At 43.6% G+C, this 20,804-nt stretch overlaps 3 protein-coding genes and 1 long non-coding RNA gene across 6 annotated transcripts in view; 2 read left to right on the forward strand and 2 right to left on the reverse strand.

Moving 5' to 3' along the window:
• nhsb (Nance-Horan syndrome b (congenital cataracts and dental anomalies)) overlaps positions 1–2,511 on the reverse strand; it is a 40,417-nt gene extending 37,906 nt beyond the window's left edge. For both annotated transcript variants that reach the window (XM_088296604.1, XM_088296603.1), the window contains exon 1: positions 1,880–2,511. In XM_088296604.1, the coding sequence (XP_088152730.1) occupies positions 1,880–2,159 (280 nt within the window). In that variant the 5' untranslated portion in view covers positions 2,160–2,511. The remainder of the gene's footprint in view (positions 1–1,879) is intronic.
• The window catches only part of LOC148337629 (uncharacterized), a 28,306-nt gene extending 24,881 nt beyond the window's left edge, over positions 1–3,425 (forward strand). Inside the window, exons 2-4 of the long non-coding RNA XR_015843221.1 lie at positions 652–810; positions 1,068–1,127; positions 1,905–3,425. This is a non-coding gene — a long non-coding RNA (uncharacterized LOC148337629). The remainder of the gene's footprint in view (positions 1–651; positions 811–1,067; positions 1,128–1,904) is intronic.
• A 2,194-nt stretch (positions 3,426–5,619) lies between these two features.
• On the forward strand, positions 5,620–16,063 carry ace2 (angiotensin converting enzyme 2). Its single transcript, XM_088295918.1, has 18 exons — positions 5,620–5,857; positions 5,931–6,089; positions 6,205–6,298; positions 7,104–7,247; positions 7,970–8,085; positions 8,171–8,276; positions 8,406–8,497; positions 8,987–9,159; positions 10,854–11,080; positions 11,385–11,529; positions 11,622–11,720; positions 11,847–11,969; positions 13,120–13,298; positions 13,429–13,487; positions 13,563–13,660; positions 13,742–13,858; positions 14,307–14,501; positions 14,571–16,063. The coding sequence occupies exons 1-18, from the start codon at positions 5,669–5,671 to the stop codon at positions 14,671–14,673; spliced, it is 2,418 nt and encodes an 805-aa protein (XP_088152044.1). The 5' UTR covers positions 5,620–5,668; the 3' UTR covers positions 14,674–16,063.
• On the reverse strand, positions 15,927–20,539 carry LOC148337631 (uncharacterized). 2 transcript variants are annotated; one of them, XM_088295920.1, is made up of 8 exons: positions 20,461–20,539; positions 20,014–20,113; positions 19,810–19,928; positions 19,651–19,747; positions 18,542–18,923; positions 17,509–17,634; positions 17,221–17,351; positions 15,927–16,504 (listed from the first exon to the last, which is right to left on the reverse strand). In XM_088295920.1, exons 2-8 carry the CDS (start codon positions 20,023–20,025, stop codon positions 16,277–16,279), a joined length of 1,095 nt encoding a protein of 364 aa, XP_088152046.1. In that variant the 5' UTR covers positions 20,026–20,113; positions 20,461–20,539; the 3' UTR covers positions 15,927–16,276. The 2 variants fall into 2 exon arrangements, with proteins under 2 accessions (XP_088152046.1, XP_088152047.1); XM_088295921.1 differs by lacking the exon at positions 17,509–17,634.
• Between the last annotated feature and the right edge of the window lie 265 nt (positions 20,540–20,804).

A 20,804-nucleotide genomic window follows, 5' to 3' on the forward strand; every position in this document is an offset into this window, starting at 1 on the left:
AGTTTTCAAGAGTGAATTTGTGTATAATGCGTATCAGTCTGAAAAAGCGGATCCAAGATTTTAAATAAGCTTTCCATACTGTTTGGGTCAAATTTGACCAGTTGATGTTCATGAAAGTGACCCACCAAAAAAAGTGATCACATTTTAAAAATGTGCTGCAAAGTTTGTGTGTACGGAGGCCGTACAGGTATCGGCCCTGAAAAAAAAAAAACATATCGGTCGAGGACGAGTTTCTGCAGTTGGCATCTTATTGGCCCAATGACTCGTGTGTGCGGGGCCTTCCTCGCCTCAACTTGAAAGTCATGCACTTGTTTGTCTACGCTGGTCCCAATGTGGAGCTGGCAAACGACCTTGCACGCGCATTATTGTGTCAAGATGCAACAATTTATCACGTTCTCGCCATCAGGGCTGAATTGATCAAGCAACACGGCCAACAAGCATTAAGGACATGTTTCGTGACGCTGTGATGAGGGAGCGCAGGGACGGACGTTCATGATTCCATTTGCTTGTTTTACTTTTGCAAATTTGCCCTTTCGTTCTGTTCATTATGCATACACCAAAGAAAGTGGAAGATTTATTTGTTCTTGCAAGTGCAGAATTTCTGCAGTTTGTATGTGTCATCATTGTTGTGTGGTTTTATAATTTCACCAGAACCCTTCAAAGACCAACAGGGGCATGTACAAATGTGGAGGATGAAGTTCTCAGGACTGTTTCAAACTCCACATGAAAAAAGAAAAATAGTGTCCAAAGACGGGACTTGGACTCTTTTGCTGTTTTGAGATCCCACCATGACACTTTCTAGACCAACAGGTGCGTGATTTTGAGGGAAGCTTTAAAAAAAATGTTTTGGGAACACAGACAATTATCAAATCTAGACAACTAAAGAAAAAAAAAAAAATATATATATATATTAGTAATTTTAATTATTTTTGGGGGTTTATTTTGAGTTGCCTTTGGAAAAGTCATAAAATTTCAAGCTGAAAGAAGAAAATCTTTTTTTTTTTTTCTGCTGTCAAATGTCAAAAGTGTCCCGAACAGTATGTTAAGGTTTTCCGGTGTGGGTTTAGGCAAGCTGGAGAAAATGAGCGAGGCCTTGCTGTAGATGCTGCAGAGGACATAAATAATATGTAAGTGTTGTTCCACGAACGTCGCCTTTTGTTGATGCCAGTCAAGGCTCCTGCTGCCAGTGCACGTCAATAACGTGCACGGCCATATCCCTCGCACACCCTTGTCACGACCATGGGCTTCTGTCTACGGGGACACACACTGCTGCAACATGGTCAACTGGACTCATTATTGATGCTGGGATGGTACCGCTGCATGTGAAAAGGGTGGGAATGGCGCGCGCGCGTGGCGGAGTGGCGCGAGCACGTTTAAAAATAGTCGACTCTCAAGATAAGAACGTGACATTCTTTCATAGATAAACCCGACATGCGTGCGTGTGTGTGTCCGTGCGTGGGCGTGCGCAACCCGCAGTAACGGAACAGCGATGCGGGGCCAATGCAGCGGCAACACACGCCCCTCACACACGTACACGCGCACACACACGCGCGCGTGCGCGCACCTACACGTAGCTTCGCGCACCTCACACATGCGCGTGCAAATGTTCACTCTTCCAGTCTGGGCACAAGAGTCAAAAGATAGCGGGGGCGATGTGAACGCGCACATGAGTAAAAATGCATATGCGTGCGTGTGCGTGTGCGTGTGCGCGTGTGTGACACGATTGTGCGTGTCGGAAATAACATATGGGTGGGCACCATTCGAAGCATGAACGCCCACATATGTGCGTGATTAAATGAGTGTTTAAATAACACGCACACGGCTCAGGTGGATGCATTTTGGGGGTGGGGGGGGGGGGCCGTCATCCGCTTCTACTTACGCACTGCCTCCTTTTTGGGGTCTAGGGCACTGGCATTCTGCTGGATCTGGCCTATTTTGTTCTGGAGCCCCCAGACCCGCTGGTTGGTGCTGACGATGTCGTTCTCCAGCTCTTGGAACAAGGAGCAGGCATGCCGGGCCAGGTCGGACAACTGTCGCAAGGTCCGGGACAGAACCACGTTGGTGATGGCGCACAGGTCCTCGAAGAGCAGACCTTCATCGTTTGGGATCTGGTGCCTGCATAAAAGCGGCGGCTCCACAATCCTTTTGGCGAATGGCATTTCGTACACCCCAAACGAGACTTTGAAAGCAAACGTAAATTCCCAGCGTCTAGAAAAGGTGGAAAGAGGGACAACATCCAAACAAATATATCCAAAAGGCGCAGCCTGACGTGGTTCAGGTTGAGCACGCGTTATTCCCGAGCGGCAATCCAAAGTTCTCCTTGCGATCCTCCATGCTGCTGCTGCTTCTGTTGGCCTACTATGGGCATCACTCACACTCCCGTTCACACGCACGCACGCACACGCACATGCACATGCAGTCGGGACACGGCTAAGCTCAGGAGCTCAGGTCAGTGGTGTGAGGAGGAGGACGACGACGAGGATGCGTGTCGCCTCTGCGATCACGGACGGGCTCGCCTCTGTGCACCGTCAAGACAGAAAAGGAGCGCCAGGAAACACTCGGGAGAAGATTTTCAAAATAAGAGAAAATCCGGAAATGCTATTGAAAGTTTCGTCGGATGATCATTAAATCTGTCCTGATGTCACATTTATGTCTCTTGACCAAGAAGTCGCTTTTTCGTTTCCAGGGCAAGCCTTCCACTTTCGGTTTTATGGGCAGTTCTTCTGTGTAACTTGACCCAGTGTGGTGTGCTGTGACATGAGCAGTGTCCAGAAGTGAGCAAGACCACCTCATACCTCACTTCTTTGAAAACATTCTTCAATTTGTATTGACCAGCTCTGTATTATTTTATTTTTTTTATTGATCAAGTATCATGCAAAAAATAAGTGGCTCCCCATGTACCACGATGACCAATTTGACAGCAGAATCGAAGCAGAGGTTTTGTTCCCAAAAAGTACATCATTTGTAAAATGTTTTAATTGCAAGCCACTGCAACATTTGAACATTAACAAAAATAATAATTCACCTAAATAAATAAAACACACTGTTCTAAAAGGCTAAATGTTAACGTAAATGTAAACCTTTCCATAAAAACGGAAGCTATTTCGATACTTTTTTGTTTAAAAACATGCTAAAGCAATTCAATATAGGTCAAGATTAGTTAAGGTTAAGATAAAGTACTTTGTGTATCAATCTCAACTTGGTGATGTAGGTGACAAACGAAATAATTCAGAGTATTGTTGCGTGATATCTTGTAAGTTCAAAGTTTTATTTTCTTCTTCTCTCCTTCCTAATGTTTAATTCAATGTTTTTAATATGCCAGGCAGGCCAATAAGCAACCCATGCGCAACATTTGGACAAATATGCGCAACATTCCAAAGCAAACAAGTTGTAGAATTCAATCCAATGCCGTTCACCCGCAGAGAAGTCCAACAACATAAACAAAGTGCACTCACCACATTTTGCTGAATGGGTCCTCCATGAGCTTAGCGGGCCTGCATGTTGTCGCTTTCATTGCGCGTGATTCGCATATCGCCACCAGGCTCAGTCTGTATAGAGACGTCTGCGCTAAATGCTGTTGGAGCACATTTGAAGAATTGACCCGCAGCCGATTGTCGGGAAACCGTTCCAGGCCCCTCGCTCAATACACCAATTTGTCGTAAATCTCATCACCAAAAAAAAAAGCCCGTAAATCATTACGGAGACTTTGGAGAGGGTATTTCAGTACTGATGTCATTTTCACGTCTACTACAGAAGTGCTAGCCTATCGCAGCAATCTTCGGGTAGTAGGCGGGGTTACAACGTGAACTGGTTGGCAGCCAATCGCAGGGCACACAAAAAATGATCAACCATCCGCGCTCACACTCACACCTCGGGGCAATTTAGAGCGTCCAATCAACCTGCCGTGCATGTTTTTGGAATGTGGGAGGAAAACGGAGTACCCAGAGAAAAACCACGCAGGCACGGGGAGAACATGCAAACACGCTGCCAAAACAATGTGCTCCCACAGCTTTTCTAACGTTGTCAACTGACTCACCAAAAATAAGTCATGATAAGTGTTGGGTGAGATATTTCTGAAAAGTAAAATTTATGCTTTGACTCAATAAAGGTTAAAGATCCATGTCCTGCTATGTGTAGGTAGACATGTTTGCGTTTTGCGGCGTCATTTGAATATTTATTTAATGGCTGGCCGATCTCAATGGAAAAGATGTTACATTCCATTAAGACTGCATTCTCAACGACAACCAAAAGAGGGCGCCGTTTCCTTCTGAAAATGTTTCTGTTCAGTATCCGGTTGTGTGTATTTTCGGAAAACAATTGCAGTTCTTAAAAAGTACCCCTACTTTAACTTAAGTCATTGGCACCCCAAATATATTAAGAAAAGGAGACCAGCTTGGGCTACACCAGGCTAAATTTGCGTTGGGGAATCTTTTGTGAGAGGAAATGAGTGGTAAATAATCCTTTGGTGTTGGTAATGAATTCCAATCATAAATCGAGTGCAGCATGCTCCTTTGTTGCTCTCTTATCAGCATTTAAGGCCTAAAAGGGCACTTACTGTTTATGACGCTGTGATATTCACTGTTGGCTGATAAGGACTTGTACTGTTTCATTGTTTCCTGCGTCACAAGGGCATCGCGATCGATTAAGAAATTCAAGTAGTAATCCTGAATCAAAATGAAATTAAATGTAGAATAGTAAAATGATTTTTTTTATGTATGGTGATTTATTCATCTATTGATATGTTGTTTTTTTTAAGTTTGTAATGTCGAGTCCATATCAAGGGTTGCTAAAGATGTCGCCGTCTGTGTTTGTTGTTTTTGGTTGAGTTGCATGTTTTCTCGTTAAACGTGATTGTGTTCACCTGTGCTTGTCGTCACGTTGGCTCTTGTTAACCAATCAGCTTTGTGTCTCGTCCAGGTGTTTAGATTTTTCCCAGTGCCTTGTTTGCCTTTTTTTTTTTTTTTTTTTAATTTTCGTCACATTAAAGCAGTGCTTCTCCATTATTTTCTGTTACACCCCCCTAGCAAGAAGAAAACAACCCCCCCCACCAACCCACTCTACGCCGCAATTATAAATAATAGCATTTGTCGAACAAACGTACACCATAGAGTTAATACTCGCTGCGTACAATGAGAGCGCCACTGCCAACTACTGGAGTGGAGGTGCAATTACACTTTATTGTAGTACGGCGGAAAAAAAGCATGTTCCCCAGGGTCAAACCCTTTATTGAAACCATCAAGTGCCATTTAGAGGATTCAAAAACACAACAGCTGGTTCATGAAGCAAATTTCAAGCTTCATTTTCTCGTCTCTAGAAAGACCTCCACACATTTGTCAACGTCTGTTCCTCATGCTGGCTTGAAAATGAGCTCAGCTTGTCATTGTGAGCGACCCCCCCCCAGCTCAGCTTCACAAATTGTGGCCAACTCATGTCACAACGTCCAAGGGATGTCTAATATTTAGTTTTGAAGCACTTTCTTCTTTCAGAAGTCAGCTCAGCGGCCACTGGAATGAACCACGCTCGCTATCTGTAAACATAAAGTCAGATCCTCCCTCAGTTATGACTCTGTCCAAAGGCCAAGGCAGTACAGAAGATTATGGAAAGTGTATAAGAGTGTACAGTGACCTTCCCTTTGGCAGAGTGTGATTGTGTGTGTGTGAGCGGCAGCATGTCAAGAAAGATTTGGCTTTGCGTGCTGGCTTTTTGTTGTTCCGTCGCCGCTCCGTCGGCGGTGGAGAACGAGGCCAGGAACTTCCTGCTGAAGTTTGACGAGGAGGCAAGCGCGCTGATGTACCAGTACTCGCTGGCGTCTTGGGCTTACAACACCAACATCACAAAGGAGAACTCGGACAAACTGGTGACAATTTGCCCGCGTCTGGAACTTGTTGATGACGTATTTCATGTGTTTTTGTTTTTTTTCATGTTTCCAGTCAGAACAGGGTCAGATTTGGGGCAAGTTCTACACCGACAGGTCAGAGCAGGCTCAGAAATTCCCCATTCACCAAATCAAGGATCGTCAAATCAAATTACAGCTCATCACCCTCCAGGACAAAGGTGCCGGTGTTCTGTCGCAGGAGAAAGCTTCGCACGTAAGACTGTTCCATTTGTTGAAATGCTCGTCGATTCAAAGCCCCCCCCCCCCCCCCTCCCCCGACTTCTCTCTCGCTGAGTTTCAAGATGATTTTGTTTGAAATGTGCCCGCAGCTGAGCCAGATCATGAGTGACATGAGTACAATCTACAGCACAGCAACGGTGTGCACGATGGACGAGCCGCATAACTGTCAGACTTTGGAGCCAGGTACACGGTGTGAAGACGACAACATGAATGAGGACGTTTAGAATGAACACACTAAGGCCAAACACGTCTTTTCTTTTCTTTTTTTAATATTTGGATTATGAAACGTTGCAAAAAAGTGCAATGTTGATTGTTTTTTTTTCAGGTTCCTTTTTTTCAATTAACGTCAGTTTTATTTATACAAAGCCAATCAAAACGGAAGTTATCTTAACGCACTTCACAGACTGAGCAGATCGACCCTCAAACTTCTTATAAAAATACAGAAACTCAACTCAACTGCACATGAGCAAACATTTGGCAACAGAGGCAAAGCAAAACTTTTAGTATATGAGCGCAAACTGAATTGAAAAATGTCCAACAGTTTGTTTGTTTTTATGTAAAAAAAAATCTTGACTGTTGTCCCATTGGAGTTTGAATTTAAATGTAAGAAGATGCATTTGGTTAAAAAAAAATCAGCGCCATTAAAATGACATTTTTAACATTTAACAAAATATTCAGAGTAGATAAAAAAATATATATATATTTTGTCCTGCACTGTATAAGCACACGAAAAATAAGGCGTTTGCTCAAACTCAGCGTAAAAGTGAATATGGGGAAAAGTCCGTTTTTCCGAGTCCCCAAAAAAAAAATACTCAGGGGAATCAAACTCTGCATTCTTCTTAAGCCGCTCATCCCACAAAATTCAAATCCAAATCACACGTGAGAAGATTCCGCATTCAATTCTTAAAGAAATGAAATCCATTTCTGGGATTGATCAAAACCTTGTGGGAATTTCGCCTCGCTCACTAAATGGCGCTGCTTTTCCCAGGCCTGGAACACGTGATGGCCACCAGCCGCAACTACTCGGAGCTTCTGCACGTGTGGGAGGGATGGAGGCGAGAGGTCGGCAAGCGGATGAGGCCGCTCTACCAAGACTACGTGCTTCTCAAAAACGAAGCTGCCAAACTCAATGGTGAGGGTCACATTTTTGAGATTACGTTACATTTTAGACGGCCTAAAAATCTGATTTTCTAGAAGACTTAAATAATAGAGTTTCAAGGCCACTCCGGCATGACTTGTGCCGCCATCCAAAAAGGCTCAATGCAGAAACCCGAATGCCGCAAGGGAATTTACAAAATTGACGGTTGGATTTTAATAAGGAATTTTGGATGTACTGCCCCATTTAAGTGAAAAAAAAATGGAGACTTAAGTGTGATTTCTTTCCATTAAATTCCCTTCAATGGCCTAAAGTTGCCACAAGATGGCGGCAAAGGACTACTTGAGTTTAAATGAAGTTTCTCAACTGACGTCATGAGTTCCATTTTCGCAACTGGCAGTTTCGAACCCGGTGTTTGAAATTTTGACGATGCATCCAAGCCGCCGTATTGAAAAATGGGAGGTTTGCGCCATTGTGGGCGTTAACACTGCCGACTTTATTCGCCGCCAATCCAAGTGGCTCCTCTCATTTCTTTTCCAAGTGGCACACGCACGGAAACATCTGCCTGCGTAAACAGACACGGCAATCCATGCATGCCCGCAACATAAACGGGGAGCCTCATTAAATACAGAATGATTTGTGGTGGCGACCGCCGCTGGCTTTTGCTTCCTTTTGGAAATTTTTCACCCTTATTGCAAGCCATCACGTAACGTCTTGCGCTATTTTTTAACCTTCTCCTCAAATCCATGCACTGGCAGGTTTTGAAGACTATGGCGCTTACTGGAGATATAACTATGAGACCATTGATGAGGAAAGTGGCTACGATTACAGCAGGACTCAGCTGATGGAAGACGTGCGCTCCATTTATAAGCAGGTCCGTCTGTCGTGTCTTGAGTGGAATCCCAAACGAGGCGTGTCCACGATGTGCGTGTTGACCGACGGCCAAATGTCTGCCGCAGATCTTGCCCTTATACAAGGAGCTGCATGCCTACGTGAGGGCCAAGCTGATGGAAGTCCACCCGGGCCACATCGACGCACACGGACCTCTTCCAGCCCATCTTTTGGGTACGGTGTTTTCATTCGCAGATTATGGTTCACTCCAACGAAACACAAACGCGGTCGCTTTACATTGACGTTCCCTATTTTTTCCTTCTATTTTGCATTTCGGATGTTTTTTTGTTTTTTTTTTACTAGGTGACATGTGGGGACGATTCTGGACCAACTTGTTTCCTCTGACAATGCCCTTCCAGGGTGAAATTGATGTCAGCAAAACAATGGTGGAAAAGGTGCAGTAGAACTAAATCCGTGTACTCTTTTGAATTTGGAAAGGCGCGGTGGCCGACTGGTCGTGATGGCAAAATGGAGCTTCAAATTTGCTTCATGAACCAACTGCTGTATAAAAGAGTCCGCTAGATGGCACTGTTGCTTTAAATAAAGGGTTTATAAAAATGTCAATTCATTGTGCTTTCAACCCAATGTTGATCAGAGAGCGCCATCTAGTGGAGCCCAAAGTGGTTCATGAAGCAGATTTGAAGCTTCATTTAGCCATCCACTACCCAGCAGTCATGTCACGAAAAGCAAATAGTAATTGACCAGGGCATTGAAATTGCCGATACAAGCCACAAGAGAGTGACAGAGCGCGACAAGATTTTGTAATAATGTCACTCAGTTAGTCTGTGAGTCGGCAATGGTGACAAATATAAATGGAGTGCTTCGAGAGCAGCGCATGAATGTTTGTGTCATCACTTTTCTTTAGAAGTCAACTTGAATTTCAGGGCTGGACTGAGCGGCGACTATTCGAAGAGGCGGAGAAATTCTTTATGTCGGTGGGCTTGTATAAAATGTTCGACAACTTCTGGACCGACTCCATGCTGGTCAAACCTGAGGATGGACGCAAGGTGGTCTGTCATCCCACAGCCTGGGACATGGGGAACAAAAAGGACTTTAGGTAACACACACACAAACACACGCACCCCCGCACGTTACCCCCCCGACACACACACACACACCCATGTCATCGCATGTTCTTTGTCCTCACTGATAAACAATTCCTCGCACTGATAGGACAGTCTTGCAAGTTGTTTTCTTCCCACTACAAGTGTCACCTTGTTGGGCTACTAGTTCACAGTTAAACCTGCACTAGTACCATTATTAGGCCCAATTAGTAAGTCGTGTTATGCACAAGTAGCCTCTTGGACCTTACGAGTCCACTTGTAGTTTTCCCTTAGTCGGAACATGTCGTTGTCAACGTTGTCCAACTTTAAGCGTTTGTGTCGGAACATCGTGACCAACTTCTTTTTATTTCATCTTTTTGTATTTTATTCCATTATGAAGTACACTTCTTTGTGATGCGATTTATTCTCGGTGCAATGTATTGACGGTAGCATTGGAACTGCTGATCTGCCGTGACTGAGTCATTCTTTGTTGTTGATAAGAGTAAGAAAATATTTTTTGTCTTGTCAAACATTAATCAACGTACTACAGCCTCGTTTCCTCACAGCCAATTGAGAAAAGGTCCTATAGTCCAAATGTAAAAGATAACTTCTTGATCATCGAACAGAAATTCTTCCATGAATCTCATTCACTGCCATTGACGGATTAAGACGTCAAAGATAAGTTTTTTTTTTTGTTTGTTTTTTTTACTTGGCTGGTAGGGAATGAGTTTTAATAGTAGTGGCTTTCTTGATGGGGGGGGCACTGGCCCTATTTTTATTTTTGTGCCCGGAGCAAGTCGAGTGCAAAGCGCAATCTAACTGCACACGCATGTTGGAGTTTTCTTTCTTTGAGTTTTCTCGTAGACGGGGTCGTTTGCGCCGTTGTGGGCGTGAACGCAGTCGTTTACTTTCTGTCCGATGAAAGTGGCGCCACTCATTTGCTTTAAAGTCAGCACAGAAGTGGCGCGCACGGTCTTGAAATCGATTCAAAGCAGTCCAGGAGGTTGTTTTAATAAATTCAATAGAAATGATGCCTTCAATCAATCAATTGAATCAACGAATCTCTACAATGATGAAGATGATCATTTTCGAGATCACAAAATAGTCACAGACTAAGTAGAGATTTTTTTCATTCATTCATTTGATCTTTTAGAACTTTTTGTTTTTAAACATTTATCAAAACTCAATTACTGTCATTGACGGCGAAAGGCATCAAAGATCGATTTTTTTTTTTTACTCAGCTGGTAGTGAATGAGATAAGGTAAGATTTGTATTCACTGTTCATGTGCAATAGATATTTTTTATTGAATCATTATTTTTGTATTTTTTATATTTCCGTCTGTTTTTGTTCACTTAGGCCAACTAAATGCTTTGCTTGAATACAAATTGTCTGCAAAAAAAACAAAACAAAAGAGAACCACTGGGAATAAAAATAAAACGTCCCAAGTGAGCTTCCGTTATCCCAGACGGTCACGTTTTCACATTTTTGCATCCAAGAAGCGTCAAGCAAACGGCGCCTGATAGCAGCACACTCCCAATGCGCTTTGCTTTCTTGCCAACTTCCGACTTCATTTATTTATTGTTTTCTTCTATCTCGCCTCTTATGACTCGTCAGCAACATTATCGCAATCTCTTTTATTGCTATTCTCCATCGGATATGCTATCATAACACATCTTTATTCCCCAATAAAACTCATACCGCCCTCAGAATCAAAATGTGCACCAAAGTCAACATGGAGAACTTTCTGACGGTCCACCACGAGATGGGCCACAATCAGTACCAGATGGCTTACCGAAACCTGCCCTACCTCTTGCGAGACGGCGCCAACGAGGGTTTCCACGAGGCCGTGGGCGAGATCATGTCTCTGTCTGCTGCCACACCCAAGCACCTGCAGGGCCTTGGCCTCCTGCCTTCCAACTTCACCTACGATGACGGTAAAAGAAGCCTCTTCAAAACGTCTCCATTGATTTATCGCGATAAGATTTATCGCTGGCGCTACTCTCGTTTCTTCACGCCTGTCCTTCTTTCTTATTTACTTTTCAATGTCACTAAGATAACATCGTGATTCATTTATTGTTACTGTTTATTCATTTATTTATACCACATGGCAAAATCCAAAGTCTTTTTATGTTGCATTCATTTCGGATTTTTGCTGTTTTATTTAGATTTTTTTTTGTCAATTTAAAACAACGGCACAACAACTCTACAAGTCATTTTAACTAAAAATCCTCCCCATAGAGACGGAGATGAACTTCCTGCTAAAGCAGGCGCTCACCATTGTGGCCACTTTGCCTTTCACTTACATGCTGGAGGAGTGGAGGTGGCAGGTCTTTGCCGGAAACATCCCAGAGGAGAAATGGATGCAGCGCTGGTGGGAGATGAAGTAGGCCGACACACACTTGGCATCCTCGCCGACGTCGCAAACGACACCATCCGAGCATGCGCTCCAATTTGTGTTTGCTAACCGGCTAACAGGCGCGAACTGGTTGGGGTGGTGGAGCCGGTGCCGAGAGATGAGACCTACTGCGACCCCGCGGCGCTGTTCCACGTATCGGGAGATTATTCCTTCATCAGGTATGACGTTGAATAGTTCAACATTTACATTCAAATCAAAAGTTTAGAAAATCGAGTACAAATTGAGGTGAGACGCGCACACGCATCACCATGATCATCATCATCTTTGTGTTTTGGGGATGACAGGTACTTCACCAGAACCATCTACCAGTTCCAGTTCCAAAAAGCCCTTTGTCACGCTGCCGCTCAGTCCGATCCTTTGTCTTCGTGTGACATCACCGGCTCGACTGTCGCAGGCGCCAAGCTCAGGTAACATGACAACTTCTCCTTTTAACAAAATCATTTTGGGAAGCCCGAACAAAAGAAGTGGCGATTTACTGGACTTAATCCACCTCTTTAAACCAGCAATGTATCGTTCCTACTTTGGAAACGATCACAACTGTGGAAAAATGTGACGTACAAAACAAGCCAACTTTCTTTTTATAGCGCATTTCACAACAGCTGGAGCTGAAACAAAGCGCTTTTCATGTGATGTCATATAAATTGGCGGGAAATTAGCACGCAAATCAAAACACAAACAATAGATGCCAGAAGAACGTCTCATGTTGAGTCGAAAGCTAAAGAATAAAAATGTGTCTTGAAACCAGTTTTAAAAGTGGACAAAGAGGGGGCGGGGCTTGCCTTGCATTTAGTGGGAGCGCATTCCAGAGGGAAGGACCGGCAACAGCAAAGGCACGATCCCCCTCCCGAGGCTGCGCTTAGTCCTCGGCACCTCCAGCAGAATTTGGTCCACAGACCTGAGGCAGCGGGTGGTGGGTGCGTAGGGGGGGAGGAGCTTGGAGAGGTGCGCTGGGGCGAGGCCATTGAAAGATTAGAGGCCAAGATTGGCGTGACGTGATCCGTCTTCTGAGCGACGGTCACAAGGCGAGCAGCAGCATTTTGGCGCAACTGGAGACGCTTGAGGGAGGAGCGGCTGACTCCAAAGTCAATTTTCATGACGCTAATCGAGCCGAGATGCAACCGAGGCATGCATTGGTGTTCCGAAATGCCATGTAAGACGTGCAACTGTGCAAGTTACAGTTCACAGTCGCTTTGGTACATTTCGTACGTCACAATCGAATTCCTCACAACTACTGGTGCAGTTTGTCATTTTTTCAAATAAGTTGCAAATGCCAAATTTCCTCCATTATGGATCGCTTACGTCCTGTTGATGAACATTTCTTCCGAGTTTCTGTTGAATTGTATCACACTCTACGACATTTTGACGTTACCCGCAGAATGAAAGAACTTGTCAGACTATGTCAAGCATATTTCTTGACTTTCTAATGAAGTCAATTTTTCCCCATGTTCCTCTTGTGTTGCTATTCCATAAATGGCTTTGCGTTGTGTAGCCGTACCTAATGTAGTGGCCGGAGTTTTCTTTGCAGCAGTCATCAGCAGCACATCTTGATTTTGTCAGGAACATGTTAGAGTTGGGTCGCTCTCAGTCGTGGACTCGAGCTTTACAAACAATCTCCGGCGATAGCAAGATGGATGCGAGGCCACTGCTGGACTATTTCCAAAAACTTTACGTGTGGCTCAAGGAGGACAACGTGAAACACAAGCGCACCGTCGGCTGGGACGCGGCAATCGATCCATGTGAGTTGTTGAAGAAAAAAAAATGTTCAAAAGATGAATGAAGCGTCACCAGGGCCAAAAGTGACTTGAAAATGTTGACGAGCGCAAAACGGAGCACACGTAACCAAAGATTGTTGGCCTGTGATTGCAGATTCTGATTACGCCATCAAAGTGAGGCTCAGTTTGAGAATGGCTTTGGGCGATGAAGCCGTAAGTATGCCGTTCACTCGTCACGGTACGTTGCAAAATGACGCGGGAAATAACAAATGAGGAATGATGTTGTAGTATTCCTGGAATTCCAACGAGCAGTACCTGTTCAGGGCCAGCGTGGCGTACGCCCTGCGGCAGTTCTACAGCCAAAAGAACAGCACGCTTCTCTTCACGTCAGTCTGCTTTGCTCGCTCACATCTTTTGAGCTCGTTCGTGCTGCTGTGTGACATTTCTCGCTTTTTTTGCATGCGCAGAGCGGAGAATGTCATCACTTACAAACAAACGCCCAGGATTTCCTTCTACATTGTGGTGACCAACCCAAAGAATCCATCTGTATACGTGCCAAAAGAAGATTTGAAAGCCGCCATAAGGTGAGGCGGGTGGCTCGCAAATGTATTTTCAAAGATCTTGGGGCATGTTGGTGCCAAGGAAGTATGCTGAAATGAATTGAGGAGCTTTAGTTAGACAAAAGTAGGCCTTTGCCGCAAAGGTCTGTCATCTTTTTGCAGAGCGTTTCTGTTGATCCGAGTGTGTGAGTTTAATGACTGATTCTCGATCAGGTGTGGGCAAACTACGGCCCGGGGGCCACATGCGGCCCGTTAAACGTTTTAATCCGGCCCGCCAAACTTGAAAAAAAATGAAATGAATAAACCTTGTTCATGTTTTATTTTCGAAATACTGGGTTTTGTTGTCATCTTTTTGTTCACTTTCATTTAAAATGATTATTTATTATTTTTTTTCTTTGATGAGGTGAGGTGACCAAAACACTCCATCCATCTGCTCCTGGTCCAAAATTGATTTGTCTTGTGTGGATGGCAGACGATCCCGAGGTCGAATCAACGACGCTTTCCTTCTGGACGACCACACGCTGGAGTTTGACGGTATCCCGGCAACCCTTTCACCTCCCGTGGAGCAACCGGTGGCGGTGTGGCTCGTGGTGTTTGGCGTGGTCATGAGCATGGTGGTGTTTATGGGACTCTTCCTCATCATCTCGGGCATCAGAGATCGGAGGAAGTAAGTGGAAGTCGCTTCACACACGTCACATCCGTGCGCATGACACGTCGCGTTCATGTCCTTTTGCAGGAAGTCTCAAAACACGGGCGTGGAAAATCCTTACGAGGCCGAGACTGACGGACAGATCAACAGAGCTTATGAGGACGTAAGTGATGAACAAACCGGTCTCTGAGAAATGATTTTATCATCTTGTCCCAGTGGAGGGAAGGTAAAATAACATGAGCTCATCATCATCATCATCACTTAAAAAGTCTGGAATATTCCGCTTTCGGGTGAACCCAACGTCCCGAATTTTTTCATGAGTAATGTGTGTGGAACGAACAATCTTGCGCACGCGCCCACGCCCACTTCGGCACTGCACTGTGCCGTAAAATACTCAGACAGCAGTACAACACATTCATGCAGATCATATTTTAGGACTATAAAGCGCACCTGCAGCAGCTCTTTTTGGGGTAAAAAAAAAACTCAATTCAAATGAAATACAAGGCACACCAGGCTATAAGCGGCAGTTTTCAAAAATGAGTTGTTGACTGCATGTACGGAACGATTGTTAAAAAAAAGGGCCTTTGAACACGGCAGCAACTTTGCTCATTGAAACAGAAAAGACCCAAGAAAAGAAATAACATTTAGATTTGTCGTATTTTGTGAACTCTAGAGCGCCCCTACTGGTGAAAAAAATCCACAAAAAAGCTGCACCGTTGTATTAGCCGCATGGTTCAAAATTGAGGAAAAAAGTAGCGGCTAATAGTCCGGAAAATACGGCAGATCTCGAAATATATTTGTGGCTTTCTTTCATGAACACTTAATGACGTTGTTAATTTATTCGTTTGCTTTGGTACATTCCTCAGATCACAATTGAATTTCTCAAACAACTTTTTCAATTTTCACATCTTGATGCCACTTTGTGCACATGAAAAAAGCAATTTTTCATTTCTTTGAACGAGTTGCAAATGCTTTGGCACAAATGATTATGCGCAATTCTCTGACGTTTTCGACATCAGTGATTGCTTTTGTGTTGATCAAAAAATTCATCCGAAATCTGTTGTACGTCCAATTTTCCCCAAGATGATTTCCATTTTCTCTACAAATATTTAATTTTGACATATTTTTGGGAGAAAATGGCTTTTTCATGGATACCAGGATGTCTTTCCATTTGTTCCAATTTTTGGGAGAAATGCATTTTCTCGTTTGCAAATTTTAATTCTGATCTGAGAAATGTACGAAAGCGATGATGTGTCCAATAATTTCATTTCATTTCTGATATCGATTGCAATCTAATGATACCATGCAACGTAAAAATGTGTTTGTAGAGGACAGAAGCATTTTCATGTTTTTGCGAAATGTCGACTTTATTTCATGTTATATTGTTCAAATAAAACATCAGTTTCGTTTCCAATCAAGCAATCATATCTCATGAGTGAGACATTCACAAATGTAAGAATATTTTCATTCGTAAAGCATTTTTCTTGGATAACAGTATTTTTATAACAGTCGGTTTGGATCAGGACTCGAGTTTTTTGTCATCACATTTCCTGGATAATAAATGTCGCCTGTTGAATGCACCCGACCATTTTCTACTACTTTTGAGTCATTGAATGATGGACAGATGGATGGATCTTTAATTAAATGATTGATGAATAACACAATTATTTTTTTTTATTTATGACATATTTACAGTTTTTTTTGCCATCTGTAAAATACAAGAAATACTGTAAGTTCCAAAAAATTCAAAGTAGCATTTTCAACGGTGCCTTGTGTGTGTGTGCGTGTAAATTCTATGTCTGAATGATGAAGAGAAATGACTGAGTTGCTTGGCGTCCATCTGACTTTGCCATTTCCACAGAGTCTGCGGAATTTGAAGTGGTTATACGGATGTACCATCCCTTGTAGAGTGCCGATTCAAACTTGCGCTGCTTTGTGCTGTCGGTCTTCATGTAGAAGACGAAACAAAGTTTGGTCTCATCGTTCATGGAAATTCTTTTCATCTTCATCTTATCCACTGCCTACAAAAACAAATATGGCTATTTAATATGGCATTTAAATTTTAAAAAAAAAGAAGAAGAAGAATTTACAGAGTGAAGGTGAATACTTGGTTGGTCATATTCTTGAAATGTATTTATATTTTAAATATTTTTTTGTTATTATTCTGAGGAGCCATTCCCATTTTTTTCATGGAAAAACGTTTTATTGATTTTTTTTTTTTTTTTTATGTTTCAAAAAATTGCATGCATCCCATAATGACAGTGAATTCGACACCGATTTTTGCTATTTGCAGGGTTTGGCCTGCTGTTTATCAATACATTTTCTCTTTTACGATGACTTGTTTTGTGTGATGACTATATTGTCAAATATAATGAAAGCAAAATCAAACAAAATGAAAAAAAACAAACTGGCTTTATCAAGTGTCATTTCGCTAAAAGTCACACAACACACTGCAGGACATGTGTGCGTTCAGCTGTGCCTTTAAGGGGCGTGGCCTCGTGAGTCGGTCAGTGGAGGAGGGCCATTTGGTGTGCGCGTTCGCTCCATGCTCCTTGTGAGTGTTTACATTGTGAGCGTGTCTGTTTGATTGTTGAGGGGAGGAGCTTCATGTCGTCAGGCCAAAGCATTCTCAAATAAAAGTGATTTGCTGCCATCTTGTGGCATCTGAAGGCAATTGCAAAAGTTTGCTCAATCACGGTCAAACTTGTTCACATTTCCAAAGAGACATTTTCAATACCTCCACTTGCAGGAGCACCCGCTCTTCTTCCTTGGAGCATTTGAGAAAGCAGTCGGAGTCTGTGAAGTTCAAAACCACCGGATAATTCTGCTCCAGACAAGTTGACTTGTAGCAGTAGATGGTCATTTTCTCTGAACATAAAAAAATCCCGAGACACCTCCTTACAAAGCAACATTTTGTCAATCTGTCGTTTATATTTCCTCCAAAATGCTTCGTTTTGAGCTCACCAAAGTGACAAATGACAATTTGCGTCTTTTCTAAAGTTGCGTGTTGCATCGTTTGAAAAACCTGGTTGCGGTGAAACGTAGAGAGTCTTCTGGGAACAGAGACCGTGCAGATATTTGTGCGAGGCCACATGCTCAACTGCCGTGTTCAACACCTTCATTTGTTTGAAAGTGCCCCCTCCTCTTGAAACTGGAAAACCACATGGCAAAGATGCTGTGTATTTGTTTGTTTTTTATTTTTTTTAATTCATTGGGGAGATAAACGCGTAATCTCCCGTCCAATCAAGTTTGGTCGTGGCTAAGGTTCACTCGGCAGTCCTCTGCGAAATGACCATCTCAGACAAACGGCTGTCGGATGGCTCACTCCAAAGTTCTCTCCAGTATTTATCAAAAAACAATGTTTGGACATGTTGTTGTTGTTGTTGTTCTTGTTTTTTAGTTGACTTCACCAGTGTTGTTTTTGGCAGGCATTTAAGATTTAGTCTTCGTCTTTGTTACATTTAGTCATTCCTATTTGTGGTAGTTTTAGTCAACGAAAACTCAAAACGGTTTTTGTTCAAATCGGCATCCAAGGTTTCCACCTTTCTGATCGACGACGAAGGATTATGCATTCCAAACAGATAAAAGTGGAATTGATGTTTTTGCACCAAAAAAAAAACGAGAACGAAAACATTTGATTTGGTTTTATTCCACTTAAAACCACATCAAATAAAAACGTTTCAAATTGTTCTACCACAAGTACAAACCCGATCAAATTTCTTTACTTGTAACCGCTTTCTGTCATCAGAACCAAGTAGCCTGGAAACCTTGAATGGCGAGTTTGAACTCAAACGGACCAAAACCTTTTAGCGCTTTCGTCGACTACATTTACGAAAACTATACAAATTTTGGGGGGAAGTTTCCGTCGACTAAAACTAGACTAAAACCTTTTTGAGTTTTTGTCGACTAAAACTATCACGAACAGGAATGACTAAATGTGAAGAAAATGATGAATCATTTTCGTCCCAAAAACTAAGACTAAATCTACGATGGGTGCCAAAAACAACACTGCTTCCTACTCATCTTGTAGCGATCATTTTTCTTCCAATCGGACTCACCGAGCATCATGGTGCTGGACTTTGCCACCATGACAATGTCGTTGAGGGTACATCCCGTCCCATGGCATCCACGGCAGCTGCCCCCCGCATCGCAGCCCCTCCCTCGCAACATAGAGAAGCGAGTTTCCGTCATGGCGACCACGAGCAAGTTGCTTTCCGGCGTGTTCTCGCCACCCTCCGCTGGGCAAAAGTTGTCCTCGCTCCCTCCGTTCTCTCCTTCATCAGCCCCGGAAGCGCTCGCACCGGGCGGCAGATCTTCCTCCTGCACCATTTCCATGCTGAATTCAAGTAAGGTGGCCTCCTTGGAGACGGGGTGGAGCGTGGCCTCCGTTGAGCAGCGCTGCACATTGTGCTCCTTCTGCCGGCCCGGCTTGTGCACCGTCTGATGACAGAAAACGAGACTTCGGCATTGAGGATCATGACATCATTTTGAGGACTTTACGGTCGGGCCGCGACTGGTTATTCCCCATCTAGTGTCGAGTTGCATGGGGCAGCACTAGCGATTAGCAAATGAAGCTTTTATGAACCATTTGAAGCAATCAAATTGGTTTGAAGCTTCAAAGCTTCAGTGATAATGCCATCTGGTGGCGAAAAACTAGAACTGCAGTCAAATGCGATCAAGACTTTTGGACGGTAAAACATGAGTATGGATGCACACACGCAAACAATGATTGGATGCCAAGTTCTTTAGACTTAAAAAATATGTTTTTGTGTATTGTGGCAGTTTTTGAGAAAACAAATCCAGCAAATGGCTCATACCTTGAATCATGTCACGCGAAGAAATGTGAATGTCGTTTGTTTTTTTCGGAAGCGTCTTCCGAGGCCCTTTTATTTCCGTGTTTGAAACGTGCGCCCGCGCTTCGGTTTCAGAGTGCCCATCGCTAGGCAGCATTGAGCAGATTGGATTGCCATGGCAACACAAAGACTGAAATGTGATTGGACAAAACAATCAAACATCAACCCAGTCCCTGGAAGTCGTGCAGCCGAAAAATGAGAATTGAATTGTTCTCGTCAATGTGGCCCGCGCGTCTTTGAGTTGTGTTTTGTCGACGAGAGCTCGGCGGATGGACAGACGGAACGCTCGACCGTGACGCTTGATATCATCTCACCAACATGGGCTGACCCTCCGCAATGGCCTGAGCCAGCTGCTCCGGGGTGAAATGGTGCAGGTCGTTGCCGTTGATCTGCACCAGCTTGTCTCCTCTCCTAAAAACAACAACAACAAAAGCAAGAATTGTGGAATTCCGAATCGTCAACACCTCAATTACCTTATGATGTGTTTTCCGCCACTTGAATTGCGTTGCTTGACGACATTTTCAACTTCATACTGGTGCTTCCCTTCACGAAGCTGGTGAACTATGAGCACACTTCCATTGACGAGAGAATCCTGCCACGTGGAAACAAAACAACCCGTTTTAACCTGACTTTGTGGTGCTGGGGGGGGGTGGGAGAAAAAAGCATCGGTCACCCACCGCCACCTCCATGCCGCCGACAAGACCCACAAAGGATGACGCTGTTGCTCTTGACCCGTGGCACGCTCAACAAATGAACAAAAAGTGAAGCGCCTGTGTCCTGTTTTATATTTCAGAAAAGGAAGTAGCAAACAGAGGCCACAAAAATTGCGGAATTGATTTTGAATTGAAATGTAGTAAGCTTCTGATTGTGCTTGAAACGAGAACTTCAATTTGGGAGCCTTCATATCTGAATCAGACAGTGGCGGACCGTCCAGGCCTTCACTGCTGGCGCAACATAATCAAGAAATCACGATCATATTCTTCACATTGAGATCATCTTCTATCCAAGCGTTGAATTTTTAGTTTAGTTTGTTTTTTTTGTCTAACAGCCCCTGCCTTGTGGGTGGGAGCGGTTTGCCTCGCAAAAATGATGAACGATACAATATTTACTCAAATGTGGCTTACCTCCCCACTTTTGTGAGATTCTTCATATCAACCTCACGAACATCACTGCACTGTGCACCGTGATGTGCACTCAGCTCACAAAAAACAAACAATTGCAAGGCATTGACTTCCCTAATAATTCAGCATCATTCATTTATGAGCAAACTCAATCAGAAGAGGAAATAGATGTCTTCGGTTGTACGATATTCCTCTCGCACGGGAACTGAAAGGATACGATAGTTCCTCCGTGTCTCTTCTACTCATGGGCAGTCACCGAGATGAAAGAAACACAAGCAATAAAACATTTTTGATATCAACCATGGCCACAAATGGAACGAGTCACATGACGGGGTCGGGATGTTTCA

The sequence above is a fragment of the Idiotropiscis lumnitzeri genome, chromosome 5 (assembly GCF_059441095.1).
Source record: "Idiotropiscis lumnitzeri isolate Australia: NSW breed Sydney's pygmy pipehorse chromosome 5, RoL_Ilum_1.0, whole genome shotgun sequence".
NCBI classification, from domain to species: domain Eukaryota; kingdom Metazoa; phylum Chordata; class Actinopteri; order Syngnathiformes; family Syngnathidae; genus Idiotropiscis; species Idiotropiscis lumnitzeri.